Here is a 13,425-nt window from a genome sequence, read left to right as displayed (position 1 = left end):
TTGCTAAACAAGTTCTCAGAGATCTGAAGGGCAAGGCCATGTACTCTGGTATCTTCATTAATCTTTAAGATTTCATCTATAATCTAAAGAAAAACAAAAAACCAAAATAAAAATAGTTTTGTGAAAATGAGACACAACAAAGGAAGCTTTATATAAAAAGTGGATTCATGAAAATGCATCTGTTAAAGTTTGCTGTTGTTGTTTTGCTCCTTGTTGAAGACTTGGTGTAAAGCATAATAGAAAGCCTATTTTTTTCTTTTCATCACATGTATAAAGCTCAAAAAAAAAAAATTAACAGGGTTGGCTGAATTTTTTTAGTGACTTCTCTGCCTTTCTATGGCTCTACTCTGTGCCAGAAAAAGACAAAACAGAACAAAACCAAAGCTCAACAGCTATTAACGTTTACATAGACAAAGGATACTTCTCTGTCAACAAGCATACTTTAAGCCAACACACTGCCAGTTTTCATGAAGGATAGGAAACACGAATCTGAAGCCTTCCAACCTGGCCCAGCTAAGCTTGTGTGCTTCAAACACAATGTGTTCAACACAGCTCACTAATCATGACGTCCAAGCGGTCACAGAGGCCCTCGGGTTATCTGGACCTCAATGACACATAAGAAGCCTTTCCAAAGGCTTGTGCTAGAAAAATTCTTAGCATGCACAGCTCCTTTTATGGGAAACACTAAAATAATTCACTATTTAGGAAAAAGACCAAGCTACATTTTGGGGAAGCTAATGAATGTCTGGGTGTGTTTCTAAATAAGCAATGCTTTGTCCTCTCTGTCTATTTCATGCCAGGAGATAAGATCCTGATTCATCTCACTTAACAAAAATATTTGCTCATAAGTGAGAAGATACTTATCTTTGCCTATAGATCTCACTCAGAGGCTTTGAGGAAGGGTTGGTTTACCTTTTTATTTTTCATTGCCTAGCAAAAATCACTACCTGTTCAGGGGCAGGGGAAACCATTTGAGGTACAAAATCAGAAAGAAAGCTTTGTTTCATTCATTTGGCATTCTTTCATTCATTTAACAAATGGTTTGAGCACCTACTCTGTATCAGTTCTAAGTAAAGGAAATACAGCTATAAACAAAACTGTCCTCATGGATCTTATACTCTAGTGGAGAAGGGAAGTTCCTCCCTTCCAAATTGTAATAATAATAATAAAATCACTGGAAAGAATAAAGGATATGCAGAAAAATAAAGGTTCAGTGGGGTAAAAGGCTAACAGAGTAATGGGTGGAGGGGTGGTCAGAGGCCACAATATCCAAGCAGAGACCAGAATGAAGTGAGGAAACTATTGTCACCTGTACCAAGCATTTGGTAGAAGCAACAAATGTCAATACAAATCTTAATTAATACATTGAGGTACTTATTCTTTTTCAATATAATACCATACAAATTCATTCTATTAGAATTTTCCCAAAGAAAAACAGGGAATAAATGATTCCTTGTCAAAAAATAAGTCAAGGTGAAGGTGCTAAGAACACACATTGTGGAAAGAGAGATTCTTCAATAAATAGCGCTGGGAAAACTGGATACACACACACAGAAGAATGAAACTAGGCCCTCGTTGCTCACCTTCTACAAAAATCAACTTAAAATGAATAAAAGACTTAATATAAGGTCTCAAACAATAAAACTTCTAGAAGAAAACATAGAGGAAACGCTTCATGACATGGGTCTGGACAAGGTTTTTTTGGATAGGACCTCAACAAAATAGGCAATGGAAGCAAAAATACACAACTGGGATTAAATCAAACTGAAAACATTCATGGGAAAAGATGTGAACAGCCATCTCCCAAAGGACATACAAATGGCCTGCAGGTATATGACAAAACACTCAACACCACCAATTATCAGGGAAACGCAAATCAAAACCACAATGAGATATCAAGCTAGAATGGCTATTATCAAAAATCACAATAACAAATGCTGGCGAGGATATGTGGAAAGGGGAGCCCTTATACACTGTTGGTGGGAATGCAGATTAATACAGCCATTAGAGAAAATCGTATGAAGATTCCTCACAAAATTTAAAAAAAACTACCATATGACCCAGCCATTCCCACCACTAGGTATATATGCACGGGAACTGAAACGACTATGCTGAGAAGCCGTCTGCATTCCCGTGTTTATTACAGCACTATTCACAGTAACCAAGAGATGGAACCAATCCAAGTACCCATTATTGGAGGACAAAGAAAGTGTGGTTTGTATACACAATGGAATATCATTCAACCATAAAAAGGAACGAAATCCTGTCATTTGTGGCAACATGAATGAACCTGGAGGACATAACATGAAATGAAATAAGCCAGGTGCAGAAAGGCAAATACCATAGGCTGTCACTTGCATGTGTAATCTAGGAAAGTTGATCTCATAGAAATAGAGAACAGAATGGAGGTTACCAGAGGCTGGAGAGGGATGGAGGAGGGGAAATGGGGAGAGGTTGGTCAATCAGTAGGTACAAGGTTACACTTAGATAGGAGGAATAAATTCTAGTGTTCTATTACATAGTAGGGTGACTATGGCTAATGACAATGTATTGTATATTTTAAGACAGCTAGAAAAGATCTTGAAAGCTATCACCACAAGGAAATGATAAAGGTTCTAGGTGATGAATGTAACTAACCTGATTTAATCATTATACAACATACCCAAGTACTGAAACATCACATGTACCCCTCACGCATGCACAATTATTATGTGTCAATTATAAACAACAACAATGAAAATCAAGGGCTATCAATACCAGTGGCAAGGCCAGATGAGGTGGCTCATGCCTGTAATCCCAGCGCTTTGGGAGGCCAGGGAGGGCAGATCACCTGAGGTCAGCAGCTCAAGAACAGCCTGGCCAACATAGTAAAACTCCGTCTCCACAAAAATGCAAAAATTAGCCAGGCATAATGGCAGGTGCCTGTAATCCCAGCTACTTTAGGAGGCTGAACGGGGAGGAGAATCACTTGAACATGGGAGGTGGAAGTTGCAGTGAGCGGAGATCGCGCCATTGTACTCCAGCCTGGGTGACAGACTGAGACTCCGTCTCAAAACAAACAAACAAACAACAACAACAAAACAAACCAGTGGCAAAATAACCTAAAGAAAAGCAAATTGCAGCTGGGCGTGGCGGCTCACGCCTGTAATCCCAGCACTTTGGGAGGCAGAGGCAGGCCATCACCTGAGGTCAGGAGTTCAAGACAGCCTGGTCAACAGGGGAAACCCCGTCTCTACTAAAAATACAAAAAAGTAGCCAGGCATGGTGGCAGGTGCCTGTAATCCCAGCTACTTGGGAGGCTAAGGCAGGAGAATGACTTGAACCTGAGAGGTAGAGGTTGCAGCGAGCCAAGATTACACCACTGTACTCCAGCCTGACAGCGAGACTCCATCTCAAAAAAAAAAAAGAAAGAAAAGCAAATTCCACTGCAGACAGTGGGTATCCTGCAAGTGAACAACAACCTCCTTTGCATGCTGTCACTGCTGGTATCACAGGTATTTGTTACATATTTAACACTTCATATTTGTACCATGCTACAATGGCAAGTGTGGCAAACACTTATCGCCCAATATACAGTTTCCTTTCTCAGTAATAAACTCTTGATTTTTAGCTTGCTAATAAATGATCTAAGGCTTCCTGGTATAAAAACTACACTTTCCAGGCTCCCTTGCAGTTGGTCAGGCAACTAGGTAGAGGACAACTGAATGGATGTAGAACTGCGACTTCCAGGAAATGTCTTTAAAGACAGCAGGGGCCTGTCTTTGTCCTTCCTTTTTCTTGTTGGTGACAGTGAACTTTACCTGAGCCCTGTGATCCTAGAAAAGAGGGAAGGTTAACAAATCCCCTTACCCTCTGTGTACTGCAAAGAACTGCCCTTCCCCATAGGACTCAGATGCTCCCTTGTTTACATAGTACAAGGTCAGATACAAACTCTACAAATTCCCATTCTTTGTCTCACAAATGACTAGCAGACCTGCTGGGCCTCAATGATCAATCAGAACAAAGTGCTTGTTAACTAAACCACAAAGGTGGCAAAGCAGACGGACAGGAGCCCAAGCTCCTACGACTTGGTGATGTCATCAACCAGGGACTGCCTACTTCCAAACTTTATTCATGTCCTGGAAAAATACACTTCTAGGCTGGGCACAGTAGCTCACACCTGTAATCTCAATACTTTGGGAGGCCGAGGCGGGTGGATCACCTGAGGTCAGGAGTTCAAGACCAGCCTGGCCAAAATGGTAAAACCCCGTCTCTACTAAAAATACAAAAATTAGCCGGGTACAGTGGCTCACACCTGTAATCCCAACATTTTGGGAGGCCGAGGCGGGTGGATCACCTGAGGTCAGGAGTTCAAGACCAACCTGGCCAAAATGGTGAAACCCCGTCTCTACTAAAAATACAAAAATTAGCCGGGCGTGGTGGCACGCACCTGTAATCCCAGCTACTTAGAGGGCTGAGGCAGGAGAATCGCTTGAACCTGGGAGGCGGAAGTTGTAGTGAGCCGAGATGGCACCATGGCGCTCCAGCCTAGGCAACAAGAGTGAAACTCCATCTCAAAAAAAAAGAAAAAGAGAGCGAGAGAAATAAACTTGTATGTTATTTAAGATGCCATTATTTGAGGTTTTCTATCACATGAAGCCAATAGGAAGAAAAGCTAACCACAGAAGGGCTGGGCCCTGGCACAGGGATCTGTGGCCCGAGGCCTAGTTTCCTTGCCTCAGCCTGACAATTTGCACTAGATGACGCTGCCACAGCAGCTGAAGAAACACAACTGAACTCAACAAGTCGCAGCTCAAGTCTTCGGTAGAAACATACAAATGACAAGGAACAAGGATATCATGAAGCATTTACCCTAGAGAAAAAAAGTGAACTCTTCCCTCTAATTCAGCCACAAGCAAAGGTTAGATCTGTCCCAGCTACCACTAAGAGATGCCAATGGGCCTATCAAGTCTTAAGAGGAAAGAAGCAGCAAGAGTTTAGAGCTCTGCCATTCTTACCTCGGCTTCACTGCTATCTGGAGGGAGGCAAATGTGAGTGATGTTCAGACCAGTCTGAAAAAGGAACACAAAGTTATTAGTCACTATAAGAGAATGTATTGTTAAAAGTTAATAATGAGTTTTTAAAAAGCAACAGTCCTCACCTCCTCAGCCAAATTCTGGTTGATTTCCTGCATCAAGTTGTCGTCACCTGCCTTAGGAGAGTAAAAACAACATAACAACATAAAAATAGCTTGAAAAGGCACAAAAGATAATCCAGAGATGAATTTTGTGATTACAGATGATCTAATTACAAAGATAATAAGGAAAGTGCAGAAAAACAATCTTGCTGCTTATAAAAAGGGACTCGTGGCCAGTATTTAACAGAGCAATTCTTCAGGCCTTCAAATTATATCACTTTTTTAAGGAAAATAATATCCCTCCTGTTAGAAGACATACATAGTCACATAGTCAGCTTCCCTCTCTAAAAATGAGGATGCTGACTGGGCACAGTGGCTCATGTCTGTAATCCCAGCACTTTGGGAGGCTGAGGCTGTGGATTGCTTGAGTCCAGGAGTTCGAGACCAGCCTGGGCAACATGCTGAAACCCCATCTCTACAAAAAATACAAAAATTAGCCGGGTGTGATGGTGCATGCCTGCAGTCCTAGCTACTCAGGAGGCTGAGGTGGGAGGATTGCTTAAGCTCAGGAGGTCAAGGCTGTGGTGAGCCAAGATTATGCCACTGCACTCTAGCCCAGGCAACAGAGCAAGACCCCATCACAAAAAGAAGCCAAAAAATGGGAACACCAAAGGTAGGAGTTGAAATGGTTTGCCTTTGGATGGAAAGGCAGGGAGTCAGCAGATTCCCAGGAGGCCCGAGTCCTAATCTAATTTTCTTTCTATTGTTCTAACTTGCCTTTCTTTGTAATGAGATGTTGATACAGATCCCAGAGAATGTAAGTAACTTGAGCACAGCTCTGTCATCCTGAAATACGCAGCACGGCAGCACGATGGAACCAGAGGCTGCTATTTTGATACCCTAAGTGCGTGCCAAGCCCCGCGGTAGCAGCCCAACTGTCGGGCTGTGTTTGCTTCCAGGCTTGGCTCACCTCGTTATTTCTCGGCACCTGCCATCACACAAGTGTGCCAATCAGGATGGCAACTGGGGCCAACTGTGGCTCCGAACCAGGGACTGCAGCCAAAAGAAGTATGTGGAATGCAAAGTCCTTTTGACAGGGTAATGACTTTTGTCCCATTAAGTTTACGGCAGGTTTTAAAAGATAGAGTAAAAAGATTACCAAATACTCATGTTTCATCTAGCATCTGCCTCCACTGAAACAAAGTGGGACTTTTTCCCCCAGCACCTTCAAATCACATTTGGTAAGCATTTGTGAGCACACATGGACCATGATATATCCTGTGTAATGCAATGCATGTAAGTACCTATCTCCTAGACCTCTGAAAGCTACTCATATCTCAGAGAGGAAAGTCACACAAGAAGACACTCTGAAGCAGAGCAGTACTTCACCCACGACCCCAAAGAAGCAAAAGACCAAAGAAAACAGCATTGCCAACTGAGCCCTCTCCTCTTTGGCAAGAAATGCAGGTGTTCTTTTGCATACAATCATTTTCTAAATTGAAAGGCATCCTAAAATAGTAGGACTGAACTTTGTTCTCAGCTTACCTGGATAATTGCAAGAACCGGCTTGAAGGCAGGGTTTTTTTCTTGCAATAAACTTAGAACTTCTTTTGAATTCTCAATGACTTCTCTATATTGAGAAAGAAAAACAACATTGTGATTTCTTGGTTAATGAGTAGAAAGGGCTGACACGACACAGTTTCTCAGAAAGTTCGTTCCTGCAAGTGAAAATAACTAGACCACAGAAGGACACACTCCAAGTGTACAGTATGGAGTGGGCAGGCAGCATAACAATGAAATCAAGACACTAACTCAAGGTACAATGTGGCAATCCAGTTTTTAAACTATGCAGAGGGAAACAAACCAGATGTTTACAATAATTTTCTAGGGGTGAATTTTTCTCTTGTATTTTAAAAGTTTACTATAATAAAAACTTTGGGTTTCTACTTTAAATAATCCCTCTCCTCCACCATACTCCGCTGCCATCCTCCCAAAACCCTGAGTATGGGTCCATGGGGAAAGCAAATAAAGTGGGAAGAGGGAAGTGAAGACAGGGGATTAGCGGGGTGAAGACAGGGGGCTTGCTGTTGGACAAAAAGTGTGGAGCCAGGATAAGATCCAGGTCCTGGAATTTAAAGAAGGAATTAGGTAAGGAAGGAAATGAAGGAGAGGAAAGTTCCAGAAACACTGAAGATCCACTTTGGTAACACTATTAAAGCCTCCTAGGGAGAGAGAGAGAGAGAGCTTCTCAGTCCTCTAAGAATCCACAACATAGTCTGCACCTGTACCTCCCAAATGCCCAGCAGCAGCCACCTTCACCTCCCACCTCTGAGGAAGGTGCCAGCCTGGGGTGAGCAGGCCTAGGTAAAAGTGATAGAACGCCTGGCATGATGGCATGCACCTGTAGTCCCAGGACTTTGAGAGGCCAAGGCGGGAGGACTGCTTGAGGCCAGGAGTTTGAGACCAGCCTGGGTAACATAACAAGATCCCATCTCTATAAAAAATTTAGCTGGGCGTGGTGGCACATGCCTGTGGTCCCAGATACTTGGGAGGCTGAAGCTGGAGGATTGCTTGAGCCCATGAGTTTGAGGCTATAGTAAGCTATGACTGTACCACTGCACTCCAGCCTGGATGGCAGAGCAAGACTCAATTTCTTCTTTAAAAAAAAAAAAAAAAAAAAGGGCCAGGTGCAGTGGCTTACACCTGTAATCCCAGCACTTTAGGAGGCCAAGGCGGGCAGACACAAGGTCAGGAGTTTGAGACCACCCTGGCCAATATGGGGAAACCCCATCTTATCAGAAATACAAAACTTAGCTGGGCATGGTGGCAGGCACCTGTAATCCCAGCTACTTGAGAGGCTGAGGCAGCAGAATCGCTTGAACCTGGCAGGCAGAGGTTGTAGTGAGCCGAGATCATGCCACTGCACTCCAGCCTGGGCAACAGAGCAAGACTCCATCTCAAAAAAAAAAAAAAAAAGAAAGAAAGTGTTAGGAGCTCAGCTCTTTCTGGAATCTTCTGGGATGAGCAACTGCAGAGGTTAACTTCACCACCACCCTGTGATATGTTCTCAGCAGCACATGAGCACTGGGAGCTGGCTTTTTCCCCTCTCACAATAGACCAAAGGTACAGCCACAGCAGCCCCCAGGCTTCAGTGCTAAGACCACCCTTACATTTTGTTTTCAGTCTCCGACAGGGTCTTTCACCGCACCTAACAGAAATGCAGGGCGAAGAAGTTCCAGGCAATGCCATCAACAGTACATTGCCAAGAGCAGAAAGGCATTGGGAAGCTTCCCCCAGTTTTCAGAGAGACACAGCTGACAAATGGAACTGGAGGCACTGCAGTTCCCAGATGGGGGGCTTTAGAGGAGAGAGCTGCTCAGACTCACAACCAGGACCAGCCTTTCTACTGCCAGCTGGGTTGGAACAGATGGACTGGGTGCAGGCAACTGTCTATAACCTGGGAACATTTCAGTTAGTTTTGTTTGGAAACACTTGGGATAAAGCTACTTCATTCCCAGGGAATTAATTGTATTATTGTGCTGAATACATGTGACCATATGGGAAAGTTTACAAATCACCTTATAAATAAGCACTAAAACCCATCCATCCAATAATGGGTTACTGAGGCCCATATGCCATGCTCTTCCCAGCCTGTTGTGACTGTTAATTTGGCTATGCCAGGTTCTTATTTTTGTCTGGGTCCAGGAAAGCACTGGAGTGTGGGTCCCAAGCGGCTCATGGTATAAGGATCACTGGAGTTTGGTAAAAATAAAGGTTCCAGGCCAGGTACAGCGGCTCACACCTATAATCCCAGCACTTTGGGAGGTCAAGGTGAATGGATTGCTTGAGGTCAGGAGTTCAAGACCATCCTGGCCAACATGGTGAAACCCTGTCTCTAGTAAAATACAAAAATTAGCCAGCCACGGTGGTGCACGTCTGTAATCCCAGCTACTCAGGAGGCTGAGGCAGGAGAATCACTTGAAGCCGGGAGGTGGAGGCTGCAGTGAGCCAAGATGGTGCCACTGCACTCTAGCTGGGTGACAGAGCGAGACTCTGTCTCAAAAAAAATAATGGTTCTGGTGTTTCACCCCAGAAAGATTGATTCAACGTGTCAGTGGAGCCCAGAAATGCGCATTTTTAATAGAGTTCAGGTAGTTCTGAGACACTAAGTGGAAATACAGCCCAGGACTGGTACTGGGCATTTCGTTTACTAGCGTGGGCAATAGTTTCTAAGAGCCTCAGTTTCCTCATCTGCAAAACAGGTATACTACAGTGGCTCTTTCCCTTTTTTCTTATAAATGTACGTTTGTTTTTTTCTGTGCCCCAAAGCTACCCTTAAACACTAAAAACATTCATACTAACAGCAATAATTTTCTCAGAAACATTCATAGTCTTGATCCATTCATAGTTGATGAAAGAAACACTTCTTTTTATATTTCTGAGACAGTCTCACTCTGTCGCCAGGCTGGAGTGCAGTGGTGCGATCTTAGCTCACTGCAACCTCCGCCTCCCAGGTTCAAGCAATTCTCCTGCCTCAGTCTCCTGAGTAGCTGGGACTACAGGCACACGCCACCATGTATTTTTAGTAGAGACAGAATTTCAACATGTTGGCCAGGGTGGTCTCGATCTCTTGACCTTGTGATCCACCCACCTCAGCCTCCCAAAGTGCTGGAATTACCGCGGTGAGTCACCTCACCGGGCTGACAGGAACACTTCTATAGGTAAGTTGGCAATCATCAAAAAGTAATTAGACTTTTAAAATAGTTGGGGGTGGGGGCTGGGTGCAGTGGCTCATGCCAGTAATCCTAGCACTTTGGGAGGCTGAGGTGAGAGGATCACTTGAGCTCAGGAGTTCAAGGCCAGCCTGGGCAAGAGAGCAAGACCTGGTCTCTACCAAAAAAAAAAAAAAAGGCGTTAGGGGGTGGATGTGGATAGAAAAAAAAGTATAGGCATACATCATTTTTTGTGCTTTGCTTTATTGCAATTTACAGATATTGTGTTTTTCTACAAATTGAAAGTTTGTGGCAACCTGTGTTTTAAGTCTACGGGAATCATTTTTCCAATGGCATCTGCTCACTTTGTTCACATTTTGATAATTCTTGCTTTCAAACTTTTTCATTTTTAGTATGTTTGTTACGGTGATGTGTGACTGACGATCTTTGATGTTACTATTGTAATTGTGTTGGCTGAAACGTGGCCATGATGGTTCATGATAGTGTGTTCTGACTGCTTCACTGGACTGGCTGTTTCCCCTTCTCTCTTCCTCTCCTCTGGCCTCCCTATTCTCTGAGAAACAGTATTGGAATTAGGACAATTAGTAACTACAATGGCCTCTAAGTGTTCAAGTGAAGAGTTGCAGGTCTCTCACTTTAAATAAAAACCTAGAAATAACTAAACTTAGTGAGGAGGGCGTGTTGAAAACCAAGACAGGTCAAAAGCTAGGCCTCTTGTGCCAAACAGTTAGCCAAGCTGTGAATGCGAAAGAAAAGCTATTGAAAAAATTTAAAACTGCTACTCCCGTGGACACACAAATGATAAGAAAACAGCCTTATTAGGCCGGGCGCAGTGGCTCACGCCTGTAATCCCAGCACTTTGGGAGGCCGAGGCGGGCGGATCACAAGGTCAGGAGTTGGAGACCAACCTGGCCAACATGGTGAAACCCCGTGTCTACTAAAAATAAAAAAATTAGCAGGGCATGGTGGTACACGTCTATAATCCCAGCTACTCGGGAGGCTGAAGCAGGAAAGTTTATTGAACCTGGGAGGCAGAGGTTGCAGTGAGCGGAGATCACACCACTGCACTCCAGCCTGGGTGGAAGAGTGAGACTCTATCTCAAAAAATAAAATAAAATAAATAAAATAAAATAAAATAAATAAAATAAAATAAAATAAAATAACAACAAAGGATTTATAAGATTACAGTAGTTAGGCCAGGTGCGGTGGCTCACACCTGTAATCCCAGCAATTTGGGAGGCTGAAGAGGACGGATCACGAGGTCAGGAGTTCGAGACCAGCCTGGCCAATATGGTGAAACCCCATCTCTACTAAAACTACAAAAATTAGCCAGGGGTGATGGCATGCACCTATAGTCCCAGCTGCTCAGGAGGCTGAGGCAGGAGAATCACTTAAACCCGAGAGGCAGAGGTTGCAGTGAGCCGCAATCGCAGCACTGCAACCACCCCGGGCGACAGAGCAAGACTCCATCTCAAAAAAAAAAAAAAGATTACAGTAGTTGGTATCAAGTACTTGGTAAAGCAGTTGCAAGGTTTGAAAGGATTGATGCCCATTTTGAAAGAAGTCCTACTGTGGGTAAAATGTTACCATTTTCTCTGTAGCATGCAGTACTACAGAGAAATCTTCCACGAAAGTAAGAGTTCCATCAGTGCAACAAACCTCATTGTTTTACTTTAAGAAACTGCCACAGCCATCCTAACCTTTAGCAACCACCCTGATCAGTCAATAACCATCAACATCTAGGCACAATCCTCCACCAGCTCACTGGCATTTCTTGGCAATAAAGTATTTTTAAATTCAGGTATATATCCGTACGTTTTTTTTTTTTTTTGGTTTTTTTTTTGAGACAGAGTCTCGCTGTGTTGCCCAGGCTGGAGTGCAGTGGTGAGCCTCCCCATAACCTCCGCCTCCCTACAACCTCCACTTCCTGGGTTCAAGTGATTCTCCTGCCTCAGCCTCCCAAGTAGCTGAGACTGCAGGCGCACACCACCATGCCCGGCTAATTTTTGTGTTTTTAGTAGAGATGGGGTTTCACTATGCTAGCCAGACTGGTCTCGAACTCTTGACCTAGTCGTCTGCCCACTTCAGCCTCCCAAAGTGCTGGTATTCCAGTCATGAGCCACAGCGCCCGGACTTATCTATGGGTTTTTTTTTAGACAAAATGCTATTGCATACTTAATAGGCTACAGTATTGTCTAAACATAGTTTTTGTATGCACTGGGAAACTACAAAATTTGTGTGACTCATTTTACTGCGATATTCCCCTTATTGCAGTGGTCTGCAACTGAAGCCACAATATCTTAGGTGTGCCTGTACAGGTGTGTAAAGGAGTTCAATGCTATTACCACCCAAGCGAATAAAACAAAATAGGTTCATGCTCACCATAACTTGTTATATGTGTAATGTTTCATTCTTTGGGGTTACTCATTCCTACAGTGACAGACAAAGCTAGAAAGAAAAAGGAGTAATTAGGCTCAATAAATCCAAAAAGTAGCATAAATGTTTCTAATCAGAGATTTTCGTGTCCCTGGGGGAGAAAAATGGCCTTGTGAGCTTCCACTTTGAGGACAGTGGGAAGGAATGTGAGCTCTCTAGCTAGGCTGCCATGTGTAGCTAAAACTCAGAACTAAGCCATCAGCAGCAGCTTTGTTATTTTCACCATTACTGTGACTATTATACGGAATGTATTATTACTGGCCAGGGGCAGTGACTCATGCCTGTAATCCCAAGACTTTGGGAGGCCAAGGTGGGTGGATGACTTGAGGTCAGGAGTTCGAGACTAGCCTGGCCAACATGGTGAAACCCTGCTCTACTAAAAATACAAAAATTAGCTGGGTGTGAAGGCTAAGGGATTATGGTCATCTAGTCCCATCACCAGGAACAACAGGTCACCATGCTTTTGAGGGAGCTCATTCTTTAACTTTTCTGACCTAATACACTTCGGCTCCTGGATCTCTATTCCAGGTGACTTCCAGCGGACTCACGCCCCCACCCACTTTGCTCCAATCCTTGGGGAATCAATTCAGGGCTAGAGAGTTTTAGTAAACCATGCACATAACTCAATTGAAAGGTACAATATAGCCAGGCGTGGTGGCTCATGCCTGTAATCTGTGCACTTTGGGAGGCTGAGGCAGAACGATCACTTGAACCCTGGACTTTGAGACCAGCGTAGCCAACATAGTGAGACCTCATCTCTACAAAAATAAAATTGCAGCCATAAAAAAGGATGAGTTCATGTCCTCTGCAGGGACATGGAAGAAGCTGGAAACCATCATCCTCAGCAAACTAACACAGGAACAGAAAACCAAACACCACACGTTCTCACTCATAAGTGGGAGTTGAACAACGAGAACACATGGACACAGGGAGGGGAATATCACACAGCGGGGCCTGTCAGAGGGTGGGGGAAAGGGGACGGAGAGCATTAGGACAAATACCTAATGCATGCGGGGCTTAAAACCTAGACCACAGGTTGATGGGTGCAGCAAACCACCATGGCACATGTATACCTATGTAACAAACCTGCACGTTCTGCGCAAGTTTCCCAGAACCTAAAGTAAAATTAAAAAATTAAAT

General features: G+C 43.7%; 1 protein-coding gene across 1 annotated transcript in view; it reads right to left on the bottom strand.

The window, feature by feature from the left end:
- MTHFD1L (methylenetetrahydrofolate dehydrogenase (NADP+ dependent) 1-like) overlaps positions 1 to 13,425 on the bottom strand; it is a 268,081-nt gene that overhangs the window by 231,273 nt on the left and 23,383 nt on the right. Inside the window, exons 4-7 of the mRNA XM_011988735.1 lie at positions 6,662 to 6,746; positions 5,141 to 5,191; positions 4,998 to 5,051; positions 1 to 83 (exon numbers count right to left, since the gene is read on the bottom strand). Coding sequence (XP_011844125.1) covers positions 1 to 83; positions 4,998 to 5,051; positions 5,141 to 5,191; positions 6,662 to 6,746 — 273 coding nt within the window. The remainder of the gene's footprint in view (positions 84 to 4,997; positions 5,052 to 5,140; positions 5,192 to 6,661; positions 6,747 to 13,425) is intronic.

This window comes from Mandrillus leucophaeus, unplaced genomic scaffold (assembly GCF_000951045.1).
Source record: "Mandrillus leucophaeus isolate KB7577 unplaced genomic scaffold, Mleu.le_1.0 Scaffold337, whole genome shotgun sequence".
Lineage (NCBI taxonomy): Eukaryota > Metazoa > Chordata > Mammalia > Primates > Cercopithecidae > Mandrillus > Mandrillus leucophaeus.
This window is presented reverse-complemented; position numbering and strand designations above follow the sequence as displayed.